General features: G+C 42.4%; 1 protein-coding gene across 1 annotated transcript in view; it reads left to right on the plus strand.

Moving 5' to 3' along the window:
- Positions 1-26,589, plus strand: part of XPO5 (exportin 5) — a 630,805-nt gene that overhangs the window by 508,033 nt on the left and 96,183 nt on the right. Inside the window, exon 22 of the mRNA XM_053712755.1 lies at positions 24,912-25,008. Within this exon, the coding sequence (XP_053568730.1) occupies positions 24,912-25,008 (97 nt within the window). The remainder of the gene's footprint in view (positions 1-24,911; positions 25,009-26,589) is intronic.

The raw sequence follows: 26,589 nt of genomic DNA on the forward strand, positions 1-26,589 counted from the left end.
GTATTACTTCACAAAAAGCTGGCAGCTGTGCCAGATGTTCAAGCCTTTGTTCAGGCTCTGGTTAGAATCAAGCCTGTTTACAAACCTTTGACTCCTCCTTGGAGTCTCAATTTAGTTCTTTCAGTTCTTCAGGGGGTTCCGTTTGAACCCTTACATTCCGTTGATATTAAGTTATTATCTTGGAAAGTTTTGTTTTTAGTTGCGATTTCTTCTGCTAGAAGAGTCTCAGAATTATCTGCTCTGCAGTGTTCTCCTCCTTATCTGGTGTTCCATGCAGATAAGGTGGTTTTACGTACTAAACCTGGTTTTCTTCCAAAAGTTGTTTCTAACAAAAACATTAACCAGGAGATTATCGTACCTTCTCTGTGTCCAAAACCAGTTTCAAAGAAGGAACGTTTGTTGCACAATTTGGATGTTGTTCGCGCTCTAAAATTCTATTTAGATGCTACAAAGGATTTTAGACAAACATCTTCCTTGTTTGTTGTTTATTCAGGTAAAAGGAGAGGTCAAAAAGCAACTTCTACCTCTCTCTCTTTTTGGATTAAAAGCATCATCAGATTGGCTTACGAGACTGCCGGACGGCAGCCTCCCGAAAGAATCACAGCTCATTCCACTAGGGCTGTGGCTTCCACATGGGCCTTCAAGAACGAGGCTTCTGTTGATCAGATATGTAGGGCAGCGACTTGGTCTTCACTGCACACTTTTACCAAATTTTACAAGTTTGATACTTTTGCTTCTTCTGAGGCTATTTTTGGGAGAAAGGTTTTGCAAGCCGTGGTGCCTTCCATTTAGGTGACCTGATTTGCTCCCTCCCTTCATCCGTGTCCTAAAGCTTTGGTATTGGTTCCCACAAGTAAGGATGACGCCGTGGACCGGACACACCTATGTTGGAGAAAACAGAATTTATGTTTACCTGATAAATTTCTTTCTCCAACGGTGTGTCCGGTCCACGGCCCGCCCTGGTTTTTTTAATCAGGTCTGATATTTTATTTTCTTTAACTACAGTCACCACGGTACCATATGGTTTCTCCTATGCAAATATTCCTCCTTAACGTCGGTCGAATGACTGGGGTAGGCGGAGCCTAGGAGGGATCATGTGACCAGCTTTGCTGGGCTCTTTGCCATTTCCTGTTGGGGAAGAGAATATCCCACAAGTAAGGATGACGCCGTGGACCGGACACACCGTTGGAGAAAGAAATTTATCAGGTAAACATAAATTCTGTTTTTTCAGGACAAACGGTTATATTAATGTTTGCTCACATATAGTTTTTCTTGGGCGATAAATTATAACTACATCATTTAAAGGAGCCAAGACCAATTTTTTCCTTGCTGTTTGTTATCATGGATTTGGAGGATATCCAGAATGATACGTGTTCCATGTGTTTGAATGCCAATGTAGAACCTCATGTGTTGAGAGGGCCTTACACTATAGGGAACAAATTGTATTTGATAAAAGGTTGCCCAAAACTGATGCTTCTCAGGAATCTGCTGATGAGATGCAGAGTATGCCGCATCTTTCTCCCCAAGCGTCACAGCCCTTAATGCCCGCTCAAGCGGTGCCCAGTGCTTCTTTAGTTTCTACTGCGGTCACGTTGAAGGACATAGCTGCAGTAATGTCATCTACACTTTCTGATGCGTTATCTGCCTTTCCCACATTTCAAGGCAAGTGCAAAAGGAAGGAAAACCACGTGGTCAATGCAGCTTCTGATACCTTGATTGCGATGTCAGATGTACCCTCCCAGGGCTCTGAATTGGAGGGTATGAAGGTCCTATCCGAAGGTGAACTTTCTGATTCAGGAAGTGCCTTAACACTGACGGATTCAGAAGTGGTTTCTTTCCGGTTCAAACTTGAACACCTCCGTTTATTATTGAGGGAGGTTTTGGTGACTCTGGACAACTGTGATTCAATAGTGGTTCCTCCATAGAAATTGAGTAAGTTGGACAGATACCTAGAAGTCCCTTCTTATTATGATGTTTTTCCAGTTCCCAAGAGAACTTCAGAGATTATTGCCAAGGAATGGGAGAGACCAGGTATTCCCTTCTCTCCTTCTCCCGTTTTTAAGAAGACACTTATAGCGGACACTATTACTTTTATAGCGGACACTATTAGGGATTCTTGGCAGACGGTCCCTAAGGTGGAGGGTGCTATTTCTACTTTGGCTAAATAAACTACTATTCCTATTGAGAATAGTTGTGCTTTTAAAGACCCTTGTGGATAAGAAGTTGGAGGGTCTCCTTAAGAAGATCTATGTTCACCAGGGGTTGCTATTACAACCGGCGGCTTGGATTGTTACGGTTACCAGTGCGGCTGCTTATTGGTTTGATGCTCTGGAAGAGTCTCTTAAGACTGAGACTTCTTTGAAAGAGATACAGGATCGGATTAAGGCTCTTAAATTAGCTAATTTGTTTATTACGGATGCTTCTCTGCAGATTACTAAATTGGCGGCTAAGAGTTCGGGTTTTTCCATCTTTGCACGCAGAGCCTTATGGTTGAAGTCTTGGTCTGCGTATGTGCCATCCAAGTCTAAACTTTTGGCTATTCCTTACAAGGGGAAAACCCTGTTCGGACCTGACTTGAAGGAAATTATTTCTGAGGAGGCAAGTGTCATCTCCTCCCTCAGGATAAAAAATCCAAACAGAGAGGTCGACAGAGTAATTTTCGTTCCTTTCGAAATTTCAAGGGAATCCCCCCTTCCTCTTCCTCTAAACAGGAAGGGAACTATTCACAAACCAAGTCTACCTGGAGACCCAACCAGTCTTGGAACAAGGGTAAACAATCCAAGAAGCCTACTGCTGCTCCCAAGTCAGGAAAGGGGGCAGACTTTCCTTCTTCATCCAGGCTTGGATACGAGACGTTCAGGATCCCTGGGCAATAGAAATAGTGGCTCGGGGATACAAATTGGAGTTCAGAAATTCTTCCCCCAGAGTAAGGTTTCTTCTTTCACGATTATCTGCAGACCGGATAAAAAGAGAGGCGTTCTTACGTTGTGTAAGAGACCTCTCCTCCATAGGCGTAATCTGTCCCGTTCCAATTCAGGGACAGGGGTTTTATTCATATCTGTTTGTAGTTCCCAAAAAAGAGGGAACTTTCAGACCTATCTTAGACCTCAAGAGTCTAAACAAGTTTATCAGGGTTCCATCTTTCACAATGGAAACTATTCTTACCATTCTTCCATTGATCCAGGAGGGTCAATTTATGACAACAGTGGATCTAAAGGATGCATATCTTCATGTTCCTATCCACAAAGATCATCACAAGTTCCTGAGGTTTGCCTTTCTGGACAAACATTTTCAGTTTGTAGCTCCCCTTTTCGGTCTGGCCACGGCGCCCTGAATTTTAACAAAGGTTCTGGGGTCTTTACTGGCGGTTCTAAGACCACGGGGCATTGCGGTGGCGCCTTATCTGGACGATATTCTAATCCAGGCGTCATCCTATCAACTCGCAAGGTCCCATACCGACATTGTGCTATCCTTCCTGAGTACTCACGGGTGGAAGGTAAATCAGGAAAAGTTTGTTAGTTCCTCAGACAAGGGTTCCCTTTCTGGGAACTCTAATCGACTCCTATTTCAATGAATATTTTTCTGACGGAGGTCAGAAAGTTAAAAATTCTGGATACATGTTGAGCCCTTCAGTCCAATCCTCGGCCATCAGTGGCTCAGTGCATGGAGGTAATCGGATTGATGGTGGCGGCAATGGACATCGTACCATTTGCGCGTTTTCATCTCAGGCCTCTGCAGCTAAGAATGCTCTGGATGTGGAATGGAGATTATACAGATTTGTCTCCTTGAATAAATCTAGGTCAGGAGACGAGGGACTCTCTTATATGGTGGTTGTCGCCAGATCATCTATCCCAGGGGACATTTTTTCGCAGACCCTCATGGGTGATTGTGACAACAGATGCCAGCCTGTTAGGATGGGGAGCAGTCTGGAACTCCTTAAGGGCTCAGGGAGTGTGGACTCAAGCAGAATCTCTCCTTCCCATCAACATCCTAGAGTTAAGGGCGATATTCAATGCGCTTCGGAGCTGGCCTCAGCCCAATTCATCAGATTCCAGTCGGACAACATAACGACAGTGGCTTACATCAATCATCAGGGTGGAACAAGGAGTTCCTTAGCGATGACCGACGTGGCCAATATAATTCAGTGGGCGGAGACTCACTCTTGCCATCTGTCGGCAATCTACATCCCAGGGGTGGAAAACTGGGAGGCAGATTTTCTGAGCAGGCAGACCTTTCATCCGGGAGAGTGGGAACTCCATCCGGAAATATTTTCAGACCTGATTCTCAGATGGGGTCAGCCGGAGTTGGACCTTTATGGGGTCTCGTCAGAATGCCAAGCTTCCGAGATACAGGTCCAGGGATCCCCAGGCCGAGCTGATAGATGCCTTGGCAGTTCCTTGGTCTTTCAGCCTAGCATATGTATTCCCTCCATTTCCTCTCCTTCCCTGGTCGATTGCTCGAATCAAACAGGAGAGGGCATCGGTGTTTCTCATTGCCCCTGCGTGGCCTCGCAGGATTTGGTATGCCGATCTGGTGGACATGAGGAAGGACCTTCTCATTCAGGGTCCCTTCCATCACCCGAATCTAGTTTCTCTGCAGGCACGTAAGCCTGTTACTAGGAAAATTTACCATAAAATATGGCGCAAATATCTGTATTGGTGTGAATCCAAGGGCTACTCATGGAGTAGAGTTAGGATTCCCAGGATTTTGTCTTTTCTTCAAGATGGATTGGAGAAGGGGTTATCAGCAAGTTCCTTAAAGGGACAGATCTCAGCTTTATCTATTTTGTTACATAAGTGTTTGGCAGATGTTCCAGATGTGCAATCTTTTTGTCAGGCCCTGACTAGAATCAGGCCTGTGTTTAGATCAATTGCTCCTCCTTGGAGTTTGAATTTAGTTCTTAAAGTTCTTCAAGGGGTTCCGTTTGAACCTATGCATTCCATAGATATTAAGTTATTATCTTGGAAAGTTTTATTTTTGGTTGCTATTTCTTCTGCTCGAAGAGTATCTGAGCTTTCGGCATTAGAATATAATTCTCCCTACCTTATTTTTCATTCAAATAAGGTGGTGTTACTTACTAAACCTGGGTTTCTTCCTAAGGTGGTTTCAAATAAGAATATTAATCAGGAGATTGTTGTTCCTTCCTTGTGTCCTAATCCTTCTTCTCAGAAGGAACGTCTGTTACACAATTTAGATGTAGTCCGTGCTTTAAAGTTCTACTTACAAGCGACTAAGGATTTTCGCCAATCGTCTTCTTTGTTATTTTTTCAGGGAAACGTAGGGTCAGAAAACTACGGCTACTCTTTCTTTTTGGCTGAAGCGTATCATCCGTTTTGCATATGAGACTGCTGGACAGCAGCCTCCTGAACAAATTACGGCTCATTCCACTGTGGCTTCCTCATGGGCATTCAAAATTGATGCTTCTGTTGAACAGATTTGCAAGGCTGCAACTTGGTCTTCTCTTCACACTTTTTCTAAATTTTACAAATTTGATACCTTTGCCTCGGCTGAGGCTTGTTTTTGGGAGAAAGGTTCTTCAAGCAGTGGTGCCTTCCGTTTAGGTTACCTGTTTTGTCCCTCCCTTCTCATCCGTGTACTATAGCTTTGGTATTGTATCCCACAAGTAAGGATGAAATCCGTGGACTCATCATGTCTTTAAAAAGAAAAGAAAAATTATGCTTACCTGATAAATTTGTTTCTTTTTAGACACGATGAGTCCACGGCCTGCCCTGTTCTAATGAGACAGGTTATTATTTTTTTTTGTTGTTAAACTTCAGACACCTCTGCACCTTGGCTTTTCCTTTCTCTTCCTAACTTTGGTCGAATGACTGGAGTGGGAGGGAAGGGAGGAGCTATATAATACAGCTCTACTGTGGTGCTCTTTGCCTCCTCCTGCTGACCAGGAGGCTTAATCCCACAAGTAAGGATGAAATCTGTGGACTCATCGTTTCTAAAAAGAAACAAATTTATCAGGTAAGCATAAATTTTCTTTTTTAAACAACAAAAATTCTGGTGTTTACTGTCCCTTTAATCATGCATAAGCTAAACAGGTGTGCACTGAACCTTTATAGGGAAAAACGTAACCCTTCATATAACCATACTGTTCACATTAGTATAGCGCCACCTGGCTGACATTACAATTTAGTGCATCAAACTGAGAAACAATTTCTTTACATCAATACTATCATAATACTAATGAATAATTCTAAAGTGCAAACAAGTTAAAAATACCTATACCAGACTAGTGCTGCAAGATGCTAACCTTAAAGAAACACAGTATAGTCTAACTCCCTGTTTAGACCTACGGGTACCATAGTATTAAGTTTATGGATCCAAAAGGACTCCTTTTGTTTCAATAGCTGTTCCCTGTTCTTTAGCCGATCAGGATGATAACTGTCATATGCTAATAATGTATTTCTAGCTGTAGGTTTTTTGTAAACATCTACACTTGGCAAACCACTTGGATTTCTATATATTTCAGTATCTAAAAATACAATTCTCTCCTCACTGAAAGATAAAGTGAATTTCACACCATTAACTGCATTATTAAGCTGTTCAACAAAAGATAATAGGGTACAAATGTCACCCCACCACACGCCAAACACTTCATCTATGAAGCGCCACCAGGCTGCTCCTTAGTCTTTAAAAAGTAAATTCTCATATACAAACTTTTCTTTGATTTGTCCCATAAATAGGTTGGCGTATGATGGGGCGACATTGGAACCCATTGCTGTACCCCTTGCCTGTTCATACCAGTCATCTGCAAAAAGGAAATAGTTATGATATAATACAATTATGAGCAATTCTTTGAACTGTAATTGAGGTTCAGTATATATACCAGTACTTTTCAAAGCACACATGCTAGATCCTATTCCACTTTCATGGTTTATGACTGTATTTAAACTACACACGTCTAAAGTAAATAATATATATTTAGTGTTTTGCATAGAAAGATCTTTAAGCTTACCTAGAAAATCACTGGTAACTTTAATGTATGATGTTAATTTCAAAACTTCTGGTTGGAGCAGTTTATCTAAATATGTGGCAATGTTGGTAAAAATAGACATAACCCCTGCCACTATGGGGCATCCTGGGGGTCTATCCAAACTTTTATGTACCTTTGGTACTGTATAAAAAATAGGAGTTTTAGGCCATTCTATAAACAGGTAATCAGAAAGAGATTTATCTATTATATTTCTCGATAACGCTTTATCCAAAATACCCCTAATTTCATTTTGTATCTTAAATACTGGATTACCATTCAAAGTTCTATATGTGCTGTTATCTTTTAATTGACTCTCTATCTCTGTCATATAGAAATCATTTTTCAATAACACTGTGGCACCTCCCTTGTCTGCTCTTCTAATGGTTACCTCTTTGGATTTTAAATCATTAATAGCAATGCGTTGATCTTGAGACACGTTTGGTTTACATTTCCATGGCTGACGTTTTACTGTATCTCTTAATTTGTCTGTCATGTTTAACCAATTTTGTAAAGGTTTCAACACTGCTATTAATATCAGGGGGGACAAAGGTACTTTTTTATATATAAACCAGTAGTTTTTAAACTTAATTTCCCTTTAGCATAGTTCATGGAAACATTTTGAATCACATTTGATGAATCTTTATGTGCAAAAAAGGCTTTCAACTTTAAGGATCTAAACAATCGAAACATATCCTTATCCAGCTCGAAAAAGTCAATGTCCTTAGTGGGACAAAATGTCAATCCCTTATTCAAAAGACTATTTTAACTCTCAGTGATATATTGGACACATTAATGACATTAGTTACTTGCTGTTGGCCGTTTTCTTCTTGTTGATTTCCCTTGATGGTTGTTTGCGGCGTGCTGCATCTCTTCTGGCGCTTATGGCCTCCCCTGTGGCCTCGCCTGATGACCTCACCGCTTCGTCGCTCGAATCCAAAAAACTAGAGCCACTAGATGAATCGGAGCTGCTTACTCCTCTTGTCGCCTGTAGATGACGTCCACGACCATATCTCCGTCCTCTGAAACCACCTGATCTCTGTCTCCAATCAGAGCCTTCGGAACGATATCTGTAAACTTTGCCTTGCTGGTAGTCTAATTCATCTCTCAGGAACTTCGACCTCTTTCGATACTAGATCTCTTTTTTTAGGGCAGCAATTCTATCCACTTCCTTGATTTTCTTCTGAAAATCTTCAAAGGGTAAGATTTGTCTCAACTCCTCTTTACCCTGGTCTATGAGTACTTGCTGTTTTTCCATCTCCTGTTGCAGCATATCTACTGTGAGTACCATAATATTGTAAGAACATTTGTTCAATATGGCCTCAAATTTGTTGCAATATTCTGTATGGTGGGTGGGTTTAGTATTCATTCGAAGACCACTTGGGATACGTTTCACACAAAAGTGTTCAGCTAATGTTATTGCATGGAGTTCCCATGCCATATTTCTCCTACTCAGCTTTTCATATTCATTTGTGTTTCTCTCCACCGGGGGCTTCCTTAAGAAAATCTCTTGATCCTTTTATTAAAGTGGTAATCCTAGCAGCATCCATTTCTGTATAGGTAAAAGTCTTTGTACCATCTGTTTTTGGCAATTTATCCATTTTGTTAGATTTCAACATGTACACACATACCACACACACATACACTGACTTACACACACATACACTGACTTACACACATGCCGCACACACACATACACTGACTTACACACATGCCGCACACACACATACACTGACTTACACACATACCACACACACATACACTGACTTACACACATACACTGGCTTACACACATACCACACACACGCACAAACCACACACACATACACATACCGCACACACACATACACTGACTTACACACATGCCGCACACACACATACACTGACTTGCACACATGCCGCACACACAAATACTCTGACTTACACAAATACCACACATACACTGACTTGCACATGCATACAGACTTACACACATTTATATACAGACACAGAGACTTACACACATACACTGACTTGCACACATACCACACACATACACTTACACACATACCAGACACACACATACACTGACTTACACACATACCACACACACATATACACTGACTTACACACATAATACCACATACATACACTTACACACATACCACACACACACATACCATACACACACATAATCTGATTTGCACACATACACTGACTTACACACATACCACACATACACTGACTTACACACATACCACACACATACACTTACACACATACTCTGACTTACACACATACCACACATACACTGTGTAGTGTTGTGCTTACTTCCTGGTTTGGTTAGATGGCACATTGAGGCTTCCATACAAAGATGATGTCATCAAGTGGGCTGTGCTTAGAATCAGAACAGTTCAGAGAAGCCATCTTGTGACAGTTTGTGATGCAGTTATAAAGTACAAGGACTGAACCTCAGGCTCTGACAAGTGCTGATACTAATAAATGTAATGTCAGCTACAGATCACTGCAAAGGATACAGCATCAGCCAGTCAGGAAGAGTAAGAACTGTCAGTTACACATAAGTGATATTACAGTTATACAGTTAACAGTTATACAGTTATAAGTTACCCTGGATTACTATTGTGCTGCATACACAGTGTACAGGACTGCTAATATAAGGAGTGCAGCAGCCATTCATTATAAAGGACTATATATGTGTATCTATCCATATTATTTTGTGCAAATCTACAGGAGCACCTTATGTCATCCAGTAAATAAAGTGCCAGTTTACATTTAGAAGTTGCAAGTGCATCATTCATATAAAGAGTTAATGTTTGCCATGTAAGGACATTACATCTGGCGACGAGTATACTACCACAAACTCACGCTATAATGGCTGTATTTGGAGCATTGGAAGAATTTGACCCTGACACAGATAACGGTTTCCTGGACTGAAAGGCTACAGCAGTATTTACTTGCCAATGACATTGGAGATACTAAGTCTGTTGCTGTCTGTCTGACAACTATTGGTGCTAAAACATATGAGATTCTAAAAGATCTGCTACACCCAGAAAAGCCGGCCACCAAGTCTTTGTCTGAAATAATACAGATCTTAACACAACATTTCCAACCACGGCAATTAGAGATTGCTGAGCGGTTCAAGTTTTATAGCAGGCGCCAAGGGGTACAAGAGACTGTATCTACATTTGCAATCAGTTTAAAGAAATTGGCCAGCACCTGTGCTTTTGGGGAGTATCTGAATATGGCCCTTAGAGATCAGTTCGTTATGGGTATCAGTACAGAATCTATTCAAAGGCGACTTTTCACAGAGGAGAGCCTGACCTTCCAGAAAGCACTAGAGATTGCTTCTGTTTTGGAACAGGCCACATGAGACACTAGTTTACTGCAGACGCATTCCCACACTAAGGAAGAACAGGTATTTTTCTCCAATGTGAAGCAACAGACTAAACCAGCCAGTAAATATTCAGCAAAAGCAGCATCGCCTATTAACTGTTATAGATGTGGAGCACAGAATCATGTAGCTTCTGAATGCAGATTTAAAAATGCTCGTCATGGCTATGGTAAAATAGGACACTTAAAGAAGGCTTGCAGAGGATCTCAGCAGAGTGTCTCAAGCAAAACACATAAGAAGGGAAATTACCACGTGGCTCATAAGGGAGCTACATCAGATTCAGAAGAGGAAATGACTGTTCAGAGTTTGACTGTATACACCATAGCAGCAGGGTCTGAGCCTTTGACTGTTCATGTTAATATTGAAGGAAAAGTTTTGACCATGGACTTAGATACTGGGGCTGCAGTTTCAGTTATGACAATTAAAGATTGAAAACAGCTGAAAATTCCAGTATTGCTGCAGCCCACTCCCTTGAAGCTACAAACATACTCCAGAGAAGTCTTGACGCCACTGGGGTGTGCATCTGTATCTGTGTGAACAAACAGTAAAACTGCCAATCTTACACTATATATACTAAAATCAGGTGGCCCACCTCTTTATGGAAGGGACTGGATACGGGCTCTTGGCATGCCTGAGAGCCTAAAAAACAGTGAAGTTCATCATATTGGAGTTGATCGTGCCCAGTGGATTCAGAACATTAAGACCAAATATGCCCCGATCTTTGAAAATGTTCTGGGAAAAGTTAAGAACAAAAGGGTGCGGTTACAGTTAAAACCTGGAGCAAGGCCAAAGTTTTTCAAAGCACAAACTGTTCCATTTGCTTTAAGGGCAGGAGTTGATGCTGAACTGAGGAGGTTAGAAGAGTTAAAGATTATAACCCCAGTGCATCGTAGTGAGTGGACTTCTCCTATTGTACCGGTAAGAAAGAAAGATGGACAGATCCGAATATGTGGAGACTTTAGGATGGTGTTGAATGAACAGTTAGCAGTGGATAAGTATCCATTACCCAGGACAGAAGAGATTTTTGCTAACTTAGCTGGGGGACAGCATTTCACAAAGATTGATTTAAAAAATGCTTACCTTTAACTTGAAGTACATCCAGATTCCCGCAGGTTTCTCACCATCAATACTCACCGTGGTTTATTTCAATATAATCGTATGGCATTGCTCCTGCACCAGCAATCTGGCAACGCACCATGGAAGAACTGTTAAATGGACTACCTCATGTCCAATGCCTTTTAGATGACATGTTAATCACGGGAAGGACGGAGGAAGAACATCGACACAATGTAGAGAGGCTACTGCAGAGGCTAATGATCTATGGGTTGAAGGTCAACTTGGAGAAGTGTGCTTTCATGCGTGACAAATTAGAATTTTGTGGCCATGTTATAGATGGTCATGGTCTACACACTGCTGATGACAAAGTCAAGGCCTTGCAAGAAGCTCCTATACCACAGAATGCATCACAACTACGATCATACCTTGGTCCCCTTAACTATTACCACCGCTTTCTTCTCCAGCTAGCCCATATGTTAAACCCACTACATCAGCTTCTTGAGACAAATCGACCCTGGTTGTGGAGCAGTGAATGCAATCAAGCCTTTCAGGAATCCAAGAACCTACTCCTGTGTTCCCGCATGTTAATGCACTATGATCTGTGATGCTTCACCTTATGGTTTAGGGGCTGTCTTGTCACACACAATGCCAGATGGGACAGACCGACCGGTAGCCTTTGCTTCCCGTTCTCTAACAATGGCAGAGAACTATTCCCAATTAGACAAGGAAGCATTGGCCATTGTATGGGCTGTTAAGAAGTTCCATAACTATATTTATGGTAGACAATTTACTCTTTTAACTGACCATAAGCCACTGCTGACCATCTTTAATCCAAGGAAAGGAATTTCAACCACTACAGCGGCTAGATTGCAAAGGTATGCTCTAACTTTGGGAGCATATCATTACTCCATCAAATACCGGGCCCATGATTCCCATGGCAATGCTGATGCCATGTCCAGGCTTCCACTAATGAATTCCTCACCAGTTGTTCAAGAAAGCCTTCCAAGTGTGTGTTTTACGGGTATAGTACATGCCAAACAAATTGCAAAGGAGACAGCTTGTGATACTGAATTACAACTGCCAAAGTATTTGAGAGATGGCTGGCCAAGAACTGGCTGTGATGTGCAGCGAGCATACATACTACGAGCGAAAGAACTCACACTCAGAAATGGATGTATTTTATGGGGTGAGAGAGTTCTGGTTCCTAACAGGCTATGGCAAGCTACGTTAAAACTCCTTCATGAAGGACATCCAGGCATTGTCAGAATGAAACAGAAGGCTAGGGGTCATGTTTGGTGGCCGGCCATTGATAAGGACATTGAGAACTATGTTATGGCATGCAAAGGGTGTGTTCAGGCTCAAGGACAGCTTCCACAAGGAGCTGTACAACCATGGGACTGGCCTACTACTCCTTGGGAGAGACTACATTTGGAGTTTGCTGGTCCTATTTATGGAATCTCATACTTAATCATAATTGATGCACACTCTAAGTGGCCAGAAGTAATTCCAATGACAAGGACTACAACTACTGAAGTCATATCAGCATTAGAAAGACTGTTTTCAGTATTTGGGTTGCCAAGAAAACTGGTCACAGACAATGGTCCCCAGTTTGTGTCACAAGATTTCCAGAATTTTTTACATACAAATGGAATTCACCATCATCGGACGGCACCATATAACCCAGCCACCAATGGGCAAGCAGAGAGATTTGTCCAAACTTTTAAAAGGACACTGAAAGCTCTAAAAGCAGAGAAGCCAGTTAATACTAAAACATTTTACAATTTTTTTGCAACAGTATAGGGTTACTCAACACCCCACCACGGGAGTTGCCCCAGCTCAACTATTGTTTGGCAGGAAGATCCGTACAAAGCTGGATTTAATCACACCAGATGTAGCAGAAACAGTCCGCATCATGCAAGATAAAATGAGAGTGGGAAAACCTTCACGGACCTACACAGAAGGAGACTTGGTTTGGTATAGGGTGTACCATACAGAGGAGAAATGGGCACGAGGTGTTGTTGCCCAGGTTGAGGGCCCAAAGATGTATGTGATAACCACTCAATCAGGTGTGTGTCGCCGCCATGTGAACCAACTACGACTACGGCTAGAGAGGAGAGAACAGGCTGGTGAGGACCATCACATACAAATACAATCAGACAATGACTTTGATATCTGGGGTGGTGTTTGGCATGATCCAAACACAGGCTCTGACTCAACTACAGAAGATGACTCAGAAATACCAGCCTCAATAGAAGAACCTTGTAATGATGAGTCAGGAAATTCTATCCAGGACCACAATAGTCAAGCTCGTACTCCCAGGCAACGAACACCTGTTGTTCGTTGGTCTCCTGAAGTGAATCTCAGAGACACTCGCCGGAGACAACATGCAACATATCAGAGAAACTTTCGTCAACGGAAGAAACAAGAAGCAGCTTTCACGTCCACAATACAAGAGGATGCTGGAGAAGACTGGTTTATCTTACGGTTGTTGTTGTGCAGTTAAGTTTATTAAAAAAAAAAAAAAAAGTAGGAAAGGAGATGTAGTGTTGTGCTTACTTCCTGGTTTGGTTAGATGGCACATTGAGGCTTCAATACAAAGATGATGTCATCAAGTGGGCTGTGCTTAGAATCAGAACAGTTCAGAGAAGCCATCTTGTGACAGTTTGTGATGCAGTTATAAAGTACAAGGACTGAACCTCAGGATCTGACAAGTGCTAATAATAATAAGTGTAATGTCAGCTACAGATCACTGCAGAGGATACAGCATCAGCCAGTCAGGAAGAGTAAGAACTGTCAGTTACACATTATAAGTTATATTACAGTTATAAATTACCCTGGATTACTATAGTGCTGCATACACAGTGTACAGGACTGCTAATATAAGGAGTGCAGCAGCCATTCATTATAAAGGACTATATATGTGTATCTATCCATATTACTGTGTGCAAATCAACAGGAGCACCTTATGTAATCCAGTAAATAAAGTGCCAGTTTACATTTAGAAGTTGCAAGTGCATCGTTCACATAAAGAGTTAATGTTTGCTATGTAAGGACATTACACACTGACTTACACATGCATACAGACTTACACACATTTATATACAGACAGACACAGAGACTTACACACATACACTGACTTGCACACATACCACACATACACTGACTTACACACATACCACACACACACATACCACACACACACATACACTGACTTACACACATACCACACACATACACTTACACACATACCACACATACACTGACTTACACACATACCACTCACATACACTTACACACATACCACACACACATACTCTGGCTTACACACATACCACACATACGCTGACTTACACACAAACCGCGCACACACATACACTGACTTACACACATACCACACACATACACTTACACACATACCACACACACACATACTCTGACTTACACACATACCACACATACGCTGACTTACACATGCATAAAGACTTACACACATTTATATACAGACAGACACAGAGACTTACACACATACACTGACTTGCACACATACCACACATACACTGACTTACACACATACCACACACACACATACACTGACTTACACACATACCACACACATACCACACATACACTGACTTACACACATACCACACACACACACACACACTGACTTACACACATACCACTCACATACACTTACACACATACCACACACACATACTCTGGCTTACACACATACCACACATACGCTGACTTACACACAAACCGCGCACACACATACACTGACTTACACACATACCACACACATACACTTACACACATACCACACATACGCTGACTTACACACATACCACACATACGCTGACTTACACATGCATACAGACTTACACACATTTATATACAGACAGACACAGAGACTTACACACATACACTGACTTGCACACATACCACACATACACACACATACTGACTTACACACATAAGTCAGTGAATGGAAGGGAATTTGTCAGATGGTTGCAGTAGATAAGACGGGTAATTTCCATCTAAGGGGAAAAGAGTCCACGGCTTCATTCATAATTTTTGGGAATTCAGAACCTGGCCAACAGGAGGAGGCAAAGACACCCCAGCCAAAGGCTTAAATACCTCCCCCACTCCTCTCATCCCCCAGTCATTCTTTGCCTTTCGTCACAGGACAAGGTGAAGGTATCCAGGATTCTGTCCTTTCTCCAAGATGGTTTGGAGAAGGGTCTTGCCGCGAGTTTCCTAAAGGGACAGATTTCGGCATTATCAGTGTTGTTGCACAGGAGACTCGCTGAGCTCCCTGACATTCAGTCGTTTGTTCAGGCTCTGTCTAGAATCAGGCCTGTCTTTAGGCAGTCTGCTCCCCCATGGAGCTTAAACTTGGTCCTTAAGGTATTGCAGAGGGTTCCGTTTGAACCTATGCATTCTATTGACATTAAGATTCTGTCCTGGAAGGTTCTCTTCCTGTTGGCTATTGCATCGGCGTGCAGAGTATCTGAACTAGCTGCCTTGCAATATGAGCCTCCTTATCTGTTTTTTCATGCAGATAAGGCTGTTTTTCGCACCGGCTTGGGGTTTCTGTCAGTTACACATTATAAGTTATATTACAGTTATAAATTACCCTGGATTACTATAGTGCTGCATACACAGTGTACAGGACTGCTAATATAAGGAGTGCAGCAGCCATTCATTATAAAGGACTATATATGTGTAAATATCCATATTACTGTGTGCAAATCTACAGGAGCACCTTGTTATGTAATCCAGTAAATAAAGTGCCAGTTTACATTTAGAAGTTGCAAGTGCATCGTTCACATAAAGAGTTAATGTTTGCTATGTAAGGACATTACACACTGACTTACACATGCATACAGACTTACACACATTTATATACAGACAGACACAGAGACTTACACACATACACTGACTTGCACACATACCACACATACACTGACTTACACACATACCACACACACACATACCACACACACACATACACTGACTTACACACATACCACACACATACACTTACACACATACCACACATACACTGACTTACACACATACCACTCACATACACTTACACACATACCACACACACATACTCTGGCTTACACACATACCACACATACGCTGACTTACACACAAACCGCGCACACACATACACTGACTTACACACATACCACACACATACACTTACACACATACCACACACACACATACTCTGACTTACACACATACCACACATACGCTGACTTACACATGCATACAGACTTACACACATTTATATACAGACAGACACAGAGACTTACACACATACACTGACTTGCACACATACCACACATACCACACACACACATACACTGACTTACACACATACCACACACATACCACACATACACTGACTTACACACATACCACACACACACTGACTTACACACATACCACTCACATACACTTACACACATACCACACACACATACTCTGGCTTACACACATACCACACATACGCTGACTTACACACAAACCGCGCACACACACATACACTGACTTACACACATACCACACACATACACTTACACACATACCACACATACGCTGACTTACACACATACCACACATACGCTGACTTACACATGCATACAGACTTACACACATTTATATACAGACAGACACAGAGACTTACACACATACCACACACATACACTTACACACATACCACACATACGCTGACTTACACACATACCACACATACGCTGACTTACACATGCATACAGACTTACACACATTTATATACAGACAGACACAGAGACTTACACACATACACTGACTTGCACACATACCACACATACACACACATACTGACTTACACACATAAGTCAGTGAATGGAAGGGAATTTGTCAGATGGTTGCAGTAGATAAGACGGGTAATTTCCATCTAAGGGGAGGAGAGTCCACGGCTTCATTCATAATTTTTGGGAATTCAGAACCTGGCCAACAGGAGGAGGCAAAGACACCCCAGCCAAAGGCTTAAATACCTCCCCCACTCCTCTCATCCCCCAGTCATTCTTTGCCTTTCGTCACAGGACAAGGTGAAGGTATCCAGGATTCTGTCCTTTCTCCAAGATGGTTTGGAGAAGGGTCTTGCCGCGAGTTTCCTAAAGGGACAGATTTCTCCAACATAGGTGTGTCCGGTCCACGGCGTCATCCTTACTTGTGGGATATTCTCCTCCCCAACAGGAAATGGCAAAGAGCCCAGCAAAGCTGGCCATATAGTCCCTCCTAGGCTCCGCCTACCCCAGTCATTCTCTTTGCCGTTGCACAGGCAACATCTCCACGGAGATGGCTTAGAGTTTTTTGGTGTTTAAATGTAGTTTTTGTTCTTCAATCAAGAGTTTGTTATTTTAAAATAGTGCTGGTATGTACTATTTACTCTGAAACAGAAAAGAGATGAAGATTTCTGTTTGTAAGAGGAAGATGATTTTAGCAACCGTTACTAAAATCGATGGCTGTTTCCACACAGGACTGTTGAGATGAAGTAACTTCAGTTGGGGGAAACAGTGGGCAGACTTTGCTGCTTGAGGTATGACACATTTCTAACAAGACTTGGTAATGCTGGAAGGCTGTCATTTTCCCTATGGGGACCGGTAAGCCATTTTCTTAGTTTAAGTAAAAGAATAAAGGGCTTCATTAGGGCTTAAAAAACTGGTAGACATTTTTCTAGGCTAAAAAGATTACTTTACTAAGTATATTTGGCAGATTATTACTATTAATAGTTGTTATAATCTTGGGGATTGTTTTAAAAAAAACGGCAGGCACTGTTTTGGACACCTTTTTCACTGGGGGCCTTTTCTAGTCATAGGCAGAGCCTCATTTTCGCGCCACTAATACGCAGTTGTTTTTGGAAAGCATGGCATGCAGATGCATGTGTGAGGAGCTAAGAACCACTGAAAAAGCTTATAGAAGGCATCATTTGGTATCGTATTCCCCTCTGGGCTTGGTTGGGTCTCAGCAAAGCAGATACCTGGGACTGTATAGGGGTTAAATGTAAAAACGGCTCCGGTTCCGTTATTTTAAGGGTTAAAGCTTTCAAATTTGGTGTGCAATACTTTTAAGGCTTTAAGATACTGTGGTGAAATTTTGGTGAATTTTGAACAATTCCTTCATACTTTTTCACATATTCAGTAATAAAGTGTGTTCAGTTTAAAATTTAAAGTGACAGTAACGGTTTTATTGTAAAACGTTTTTTGTGCTTTGTTGACAAGTTTAAGCCTGTTTAACATGTCTGAACCATCAGATAACGATGTTCTATATGTATGAAAGCCAATGTGTCTCCCCATTTAAATATATGTGATATAATTGTGTCATAATGTCCAAACAAAGTAGGGATAATAATGCCATAGATAATGATATTGCCCAAGATGATTCCTCAAATGAGGGGAGTAAGCATGGTACTGCATCATCCCCTTCTGTGTCTACACCAGTTTTGCCCACACAAGAGGCCCCTAGTACATCTAGTGCGCCAATACTTATTACCATACAACAATTAACGGCTGTAATGGATAATTCTATTGCAAGCATTTTTTCCAAAATGCCTACTTATCAGAGAAAGCGTGATTGCTCTGTTTTAAACACTGAAGAGCAAGAGGACGCTGATGATATCTGTTCTGACATACCCTCACACCAATCTGAAGGGGCCAGGAGGGAGGTTTTGTCTGAGGGAGAAATTTCAGATTCAGGGAAAATTTCTCAACAAGCAGAACCTGATGTTGTAACTTTTAAATTTAAATTAGAACATCTCCACGCACTACTTAAGGAGGTATTATCTACTCTGGATGATTGTGACAATTTGGTCATTCCAGAGAAATTAGGTAAGATGGACAAGTTCCTAGAGGTTCCGGTGCCCCCCGATGCTTTTCCTATACCCAAGCGGGTGGCGGACATAGTAAATAAGGAGTGGGAAAGGCCCGGCATACCTTTTGTTCCTCCCCTTATATTTAAGAAATTATTTCCTATAGTCGACCCCAGAAAGGACTTATGGCATACAGTCCCCAAGGTCGAGGGGGCGGTTTCTACTCTAAACAAACGCACTTCTATTACTATAGAAGATAGTTGTGCTTTCAAGATCCTATGGATTAAAGGTTAGAGGGTTTGCTTAAAAAGATGTTTGTTCAGCAAGGTTACCTTCTACAACCAATTTCATGCATTGTTCCTGTCACTACAGCTGCGTGTTTCTGGTTCGAAGAACTAGAAAAGTTGCTCAATAAAGAATCTTCGTACGAGGAGGTTTTGGACAGAGTTCAAGCACTTAAATTGGCTAACTCTTTTATTTTAGATGCCGCTTTGCAATTAGCTAGATTAGCGGCGAATAATTCAGGGTTTGCTATCGTGGCGCGCAGAGCGCTTTTGCTAAAGTCTTGGTCAGCGGATGTGTTCTCCAAGACCAAATTGCTTAACATCCCTTTCAAGGGTAAAACACTGTTTGGCCCTAACTTGAAAGAGATTATTTCAGACATCACTGGGGGAAAGGGCCACGCCCTTCCTCAGGATAGGTCTTTTAAGGCTAAAAATAAGCCAAATTTTCGTCCCTTTCGCAGAAACGGACCAGCCTCAAATTATACACCCTCTAAGCAAGAGGGTAATACTTCTCAAACCAAGCCAGCCTGGAGACCGATGCAAGGCTGGAACAAGGGTGAGCAGGCCAAGAAACCTGCCACTGCTACCAAAACAGCATGAAGTGTTGGCCCCCGATCCGGAACCGGATCTGGTGGGGGGCAGACTTTCTCTCTTTGCTCAGGCTTGGGCAAGAGATGTTCAGGATCCTTGGGCGCTAGAAATAGTTTCTCAAGGTTATCTCCTGGAATTCAGGGAACTACCCCCAAGGGGAAGGTTTCACAGGTCTCAATTAGCTTCGAAACAAATAAAAAGACAGGCATTCTTACACTGTGTAGAAGGCTTGTTAAAGCATGGGAGTGATTCATCCTGTTCCATTAGGAGAACAAGGGATGGGTTTTTACTCCAACCTGTTCATAATTCCCAAAAAAGAGGGAACATTCAGACCAATTTTAGATCTCAAGATTCTAAACAAGTTTCTAAGGGTTTCATCGTTCAAAATGGAAACCATTCGAACGATCCTTCCTACCATCTAGGAAGGTCAATTCATGACCACGGTGGATTTAAAGGATGCGTATCTACATATTCCTATCCACAAGGAACATCTTCGGTTCCTAAGGTTCGTCTTTCTGGACAAGCATTACCAGTTTGTGGCACTTCCATTCGGATTAGCCACTGCTCCAAGGATTTTCACAAAGGTACTAGGGTCCCTTCTAGCGGTGCTAAGACCAAGGGGCATTGCAGTAGTACCTTACTTGGACGACATCCTGATTCAAGTGTCGTCTCTGTCAAAAGCAAGGGCTCATACGGACATTGTCCTAGCCTTTCTCAGATCTCACAGGTGGAAAGTGAACATAGAAAAAAGTTCTCTGTCCCCGTCAACAAGAGTTCCCTTCTTGGGAACAATAATAGTTTCCTTAGAAATGAAGATTTCTTTGACAGAGGCCAGAAAATCAAAACTTCTAAGCTCTTGTCAGGTACTTCATTCTGTTCTTTTTCCTTCCATAGCGCAGTGCATGGAAGTAATAGGTTTGATGGTTGCGGCAATGGACATAGTTCCTTTTGCACGAATTCATCTAAGACCATTACACCTGTGCATGCTCAGACAGTGGAATGGGGATTATACAGACTTGTCTCCGACGATACAAGTAGATCAAATGACCAGAGATTCACTCCGTTGGTGGCTGACCCTGGACAACCTGTCACAGGGAATGAGCTTCCGCAGACCAGAGTAGGTCATTGTCACGACCGACGCCAGTCTGGTGGGCTGGGGCGCGGTCTGGGAACCCCTGAAAGGTCAGGGTCTATGGTCTCGGGAAGACTCTCTTCTCCCGATAAACATTCTGGAACTGAGAGCGATATTCAATGCTCTCAAGGCTTGGCCTCGACTAGCAAAGGCCAAATTCATAAGGTTTCAATCAGACAACATGACGACTGTTGCATATATCAACCATCAGCGGGGAATAAGGAGTTCCCTGGCGATGGAGGATCATCCGGGGGAGTGGGAACTCCATCCGGAAATCTTTGCCCAAATAACTCAATTATGGGGCATTCCAGACATGGATCTGATGGCCTCTCGTCAGAACTTTGAGGTCCCTTGTTACGGGTCCAAATCCAGGGATCCCAAGGCGTCTATAGTGGATACAATAGTAGCACCTTGGATCTTCAACCTAGCTTATGTATTCCCACCGTTTCCTCTCATTCCCAGGCTGGTAGCCAGGATCAATCAGGAGAGGGCTTCGGTGATCTTGATAGTTCCTGCGTGGCCACGCAGGACTTGGTATGCAGACCTGGTGAATATGTCATCGGCTCCACCATGGAAGCTACCTTTGAGACAGGACCTTCTTGTTCAAGGTCCATTCGAACATACGAATCTGGTTCCCCTCCAACTGACTGCTTGGAGATTGAACGCTTGAATTTATCAAAGCGTGGGTTTTCAGATTCTGTATTAGATACTCTTATTCAGGCTAGAAAGCCTGTAACTGGAAAAATTTACCATAAAATATGGAAAAAATATATCTGTTGGTGTGAATCTAAAGGATTCCCAGGGAACAAGATACAAATTCCTAAGATTCTTTCCTTTCTACAAGAAGGTTTGGAGAAAGGATTATCTGCAAGTTCTCTGAAGGGACAGATCTCTGCTTTATCTGTTTTACTTCACTAAAAGCTGGCAGCTGTGCCAGACGTTCAAGCGTTTGTTCAGGCTCTGGTTAGAATCAAGCCTGTTTACAGACCTTTGACTCCTCCCTGGAGTCTTAATCTAGTTCTTTCAGTTCTTCAAGGGGTTCCGTTTGAACCCTTACATTCCATAGATATTAAGTTATTATCTTGGAAAGTTTGTTTTTGGTTGCAATTTCTTCCGCTAGAGGAGTTTCTGAGTTATCTGCTCTGCAGTGTTCTCCGCCCTATCTGGTCCATGCAGATAAGGTGGTTTTGCGTACTGAGCCTGGTTTTCTTCCGAAGGTTGTTTCCAACAAAAATATTAACCAGGAGATAGTTGTACCTTCTTTGTGTCCGAATCCAGTTTCAAAGAAGGAACGTTTGTTACACAATTTGGACGTAGTCCGTGCTCTAAAATTCTATTTAGAGGCTACTGAAGATTTTAGACAAACATCTTCTTTGTTTGTTGTTTATTCTGGTAAAAGGAGTGGTAAAAAAGCAACTTCTACCTCTCTTTCCTTTTGGCTTAAAAGCATTATCAGATTGGCTTTTGAGACTGCTGGACGGCAGCCTCCTGAAAGTATCACAGCTCACTCCACTAGGGCTGTGGCTTCCACATGGGCCTTCAAGAATGAGGCTCCTGTTGACCAGATATGTAAGGCAGCGACTTGGTCTTCACTGCACTCTTTTGCCAAATTTTACAAATTTTATACTTTTGCTTCTTCGGAGGCTATTTTTGGGAGAAAGGTTTTGCAAGCCGTGGTGCCTTCCATTTAGGTGACCTGATTTGCTCCCTCCCTTCATCCGTGTCCTAAAGCTTTGGTATTGGTTCCCACAAGTAAGGATGACGCCGTGGACCGGACACACCTATGTTGGAGAAAACAGAATTTATGCTTACCTGATAAATTACTTTCTCCAACGGTGTGTCCGGTCCACGGCCCGCCCTGGTTTTTTAATCAGGTCTGATGAATTATTTTCTCTAACTACAGTCACCACGTTACCATACGGTTTCTCCTATATATATTTCCTCCTGTCCGTCGGTCGAATGACTGGGGTAGGCGGAGCCTAGGAGGGACTATATGGCCAGCTTTGCTGGGCTCTTTGCCATTTCCTGTTGGGGAGGAGAATATCCCACAAGTAAGGATGACGCCGTGGACCGGACACACCGTTGGAGAAAGTAATTTATCAGGTAAGCATAAATTCTGTTTTCGGCATTATCAGTGTTGTTGCACAGGAGACTCGCTGAGCTCCCTGACATTCAGTCGTTTGTTCAGGCTCTGTCTAGAATCAGGCCTGTCTTTAGGCAGTCTGCTCCCCCATGGAGCTTAAACTTGGTCCTTAAGGTATTGCAGAGGGTTCCGTTTGAACCTATGCATTCTATTGACATTAAGATTCTGTCCTGGAAGGTTCTCTTCCTGTTGGCTATTGCATCGGCGTGCAGAGTATCTGAACTAGCTGCCTTGCAATATGAGCCTCCTTATCTGTTTTTTCATGCAGATAAGGCTGTTTTTCGCACCGGCTTGGGGTTTCTTCCCAAGGTGGTGTCTAACCGTAACATCAATCAGGAAATAGTTGTTCCTTCTTTGTGTCCTAACCCTTCTTCTTCTAAGGAGAGGTTACTTCATAATCTGGATGTGGTTCGTGCCTTGAAGTTCTATCTTCAGGCTACAAAGGATTTCAGACAGTCTACATCTCTTTTTGTGGTGTATTCAGGGAAGCGCAAGGGGCAGAGAGCCTCTGCTACTTATTTGTCCTTTTGGTTGAGGAGCTTGATTCGCTTGGCCTATGTGACAGCAGGACATAAGCTCCCTCAGAGGATCATGGTTCATTCTACTAGAGCTGTGGCTTAGTCTTAGGCCTTCCAGAATGAGGCCTCTATGGAGCAGATTTGTAAGGCGGCTACCTGGTTCTCCTTACACACTTTTACGAAGTTTTACAAATTTGATGTTTTTGCTTCCACGGAAGCTGTTTTTGGGAGAGAGGTTTTACAGGCTGTGGTGCCCTCAGATTAGGGTCCTCCTTTTTACCCTTCCGGTCTCATTCAGTGTCCTCTAAGCTTGGGTATATATTTCCCTAAAGTAATGAATGAAGCAGTGGACTCTCCTCCCCTTTAGATGAAAAACATAAATTATGCTTACCTGATAATTTAATTTCCATTGTGGGGAGGAGAGTCCACGACTCCCGCCCGTAACTCCGGTGGGCGGACCTAAATTTATTTTATCTTCTGGCACCTTTTATACCCTGATATTTCTCCTACTGTTCCTTGTTCCCTCGGCAGAATGACTGGGGGATGAGGGGAGTGGGGGAGGTATTTAAGCCTTTGGCTGGGGTGTCTTTGCCTCCTCCTGTTGGCCAGGTTCTTAATTCCCAAAAGTAATGAATGAAGCCGTGGACTCTCCTCCCCACGATGGAAATGAAATTATCAGGTAAGTAGAATTTGTTTTTTTAGGGTGAAGCCATATATTTAGCAGCTATACTCTAGGTCTGTAAATGTCGCAGTGGTGAGGGGGTTTGGAGTCAAGTCTAAGCCCTGGGTACCTAGTGTCGGTGGTCAGTTTAAGCACATCTGTTGTGCTATTTAGTAACTGATCAGTGAGCCATACAATACTGATGACAGCAAGGGACAATAGGGCAGGGAAGAGTTAAGCTTGGCATGTTAGTGGTCTGCTTACCCAGCATCCTTCTCTTTAGGTATTTCACAGTCCGCACTGGATCTCTCTGACGCATCGCCGTACAAGACGGATCTGGATTGGATACAGGGCTTCATGGCCATGTTGTATGACAGCTGGTGAGTGGCTAATTTCTGCAACCCCTGAACCATCTTCCCCCCAGTCTCCAGGGTTTTTCCACAAATGTATTAGAAATATAGCATTTCAGCATAATACCCAGGCTTTTAGGTACTGAACAAACTAAATATGCCACAGTTATTACCCAGGCTCCTAGGTACTGAACAAACTAAATATGCCACAGATATTACCCAGGCTTCTAGGTACTGAACAAACTAAATATGCCACAGATATTACCCAGGCTCCTAGGTACTGAACAAACTAAATATGCCACAGTTATTACCCAGGCTTCTAGGTACTGAACAAACTAAATATGCCACATATAATACCCAGGTTCCTAGGTACTGAACAAACTAAATATGCCACAGATATTACCCAGGCTCCTAGGTACTGAACAAACTAAATATGCCACAGATATTACCCAGGCTTCTAGGTACTGAACAAACTAAATATGCCACCGATATTACCCAGGCTCCTAGGTACTGAACAAACTAAATATGCCACAGATATTACCCAGGTTCCTAGGTACTGAACAAACTAAATATGCCACATATATTACCCAGGTTCCTAGGTACTGAACAAACTAAATATGCCACAGATATTACCCAGGCTCCTAGGTACTGAACAAACTAAATATGCCACAGATATTACCCAGGCTTCTAGGTACTGAACAAACTAAATATGCCACAGTTATTACCCAGGCTCCTAGGTACTGAACAAACTAAATATGCCACAGATATTACCCAGGCTCCTAGGTACTGAACAAACTAAATATGCCACAGTTATTACCCAGGCTTCTAGGTACTGAACAAACTAAATATGCCACAGTTATTACCCAGGCTCCTAGGTACTGAACAAACTAAATATGCCACAGATATTACCCAGGCTCCTAGGTACTGAACAAACTAAATATGCCACAGTTATTACCCAGGCTTCTAGGTACTGAACAAACTAAATATGCCACATATATTACCCAGGTTCCTAGGTACTGAACAAACTAAATATGCCACAGATATTACCCAGGATCCTAGGTACTGAACAAACTAAATATGCCACAGATATTACCCAGGCTTCTAGGTACTGAACAAACTAAATATGCCACAGATATTACCCAGGCTTCTAGGTACTGAACAAACTAAATATGCCACCGATATTACCCAGGATCCTAGGTACTGAACAAACTAAATATGCCACCGATATTACCCAGGCTTTTAGGTACTGAACAAACTAAATATGCCACCGATATTACCCAGGCTCCTAGGTACTGAACAAACTAAATATGCTACAGATATTACCCAGGCTCCTAGGTACTGAACAAACTAAATATGCCACTGATATTACCCAGGCTCCTAGGTACTGAACAAACTAAATATGCCACCGATATTACCCAGGCTTTTAGGTACTGAACAAACTAAATATGCCACCGATATTACCCAGGCTCCTAGGTACTGAACAAACTAAATATGCTACAGATATTACCCAGGCACCTAGGTACTGAACAAACTAAATATGCCACTGATATTACCCAGGCTCCTAGGTACTGAACAAACTAAATATGCTACAGATATTACCCAGGCTTCTAG

Source organism: Bombina bombina, chromosome 4 (assembly GCF_027579735.1).
Source record: "Bombina bombina isolate aBomBom1 chromosome 4, aBomBom1.pri, whole genome shotgun sequence".
Taxonomy (NCBI): Eukaryota; Metazoa; Chordata; class Amphibia; order Anura; family Bombinatoridae; genus Bombina; species Bombina bombina.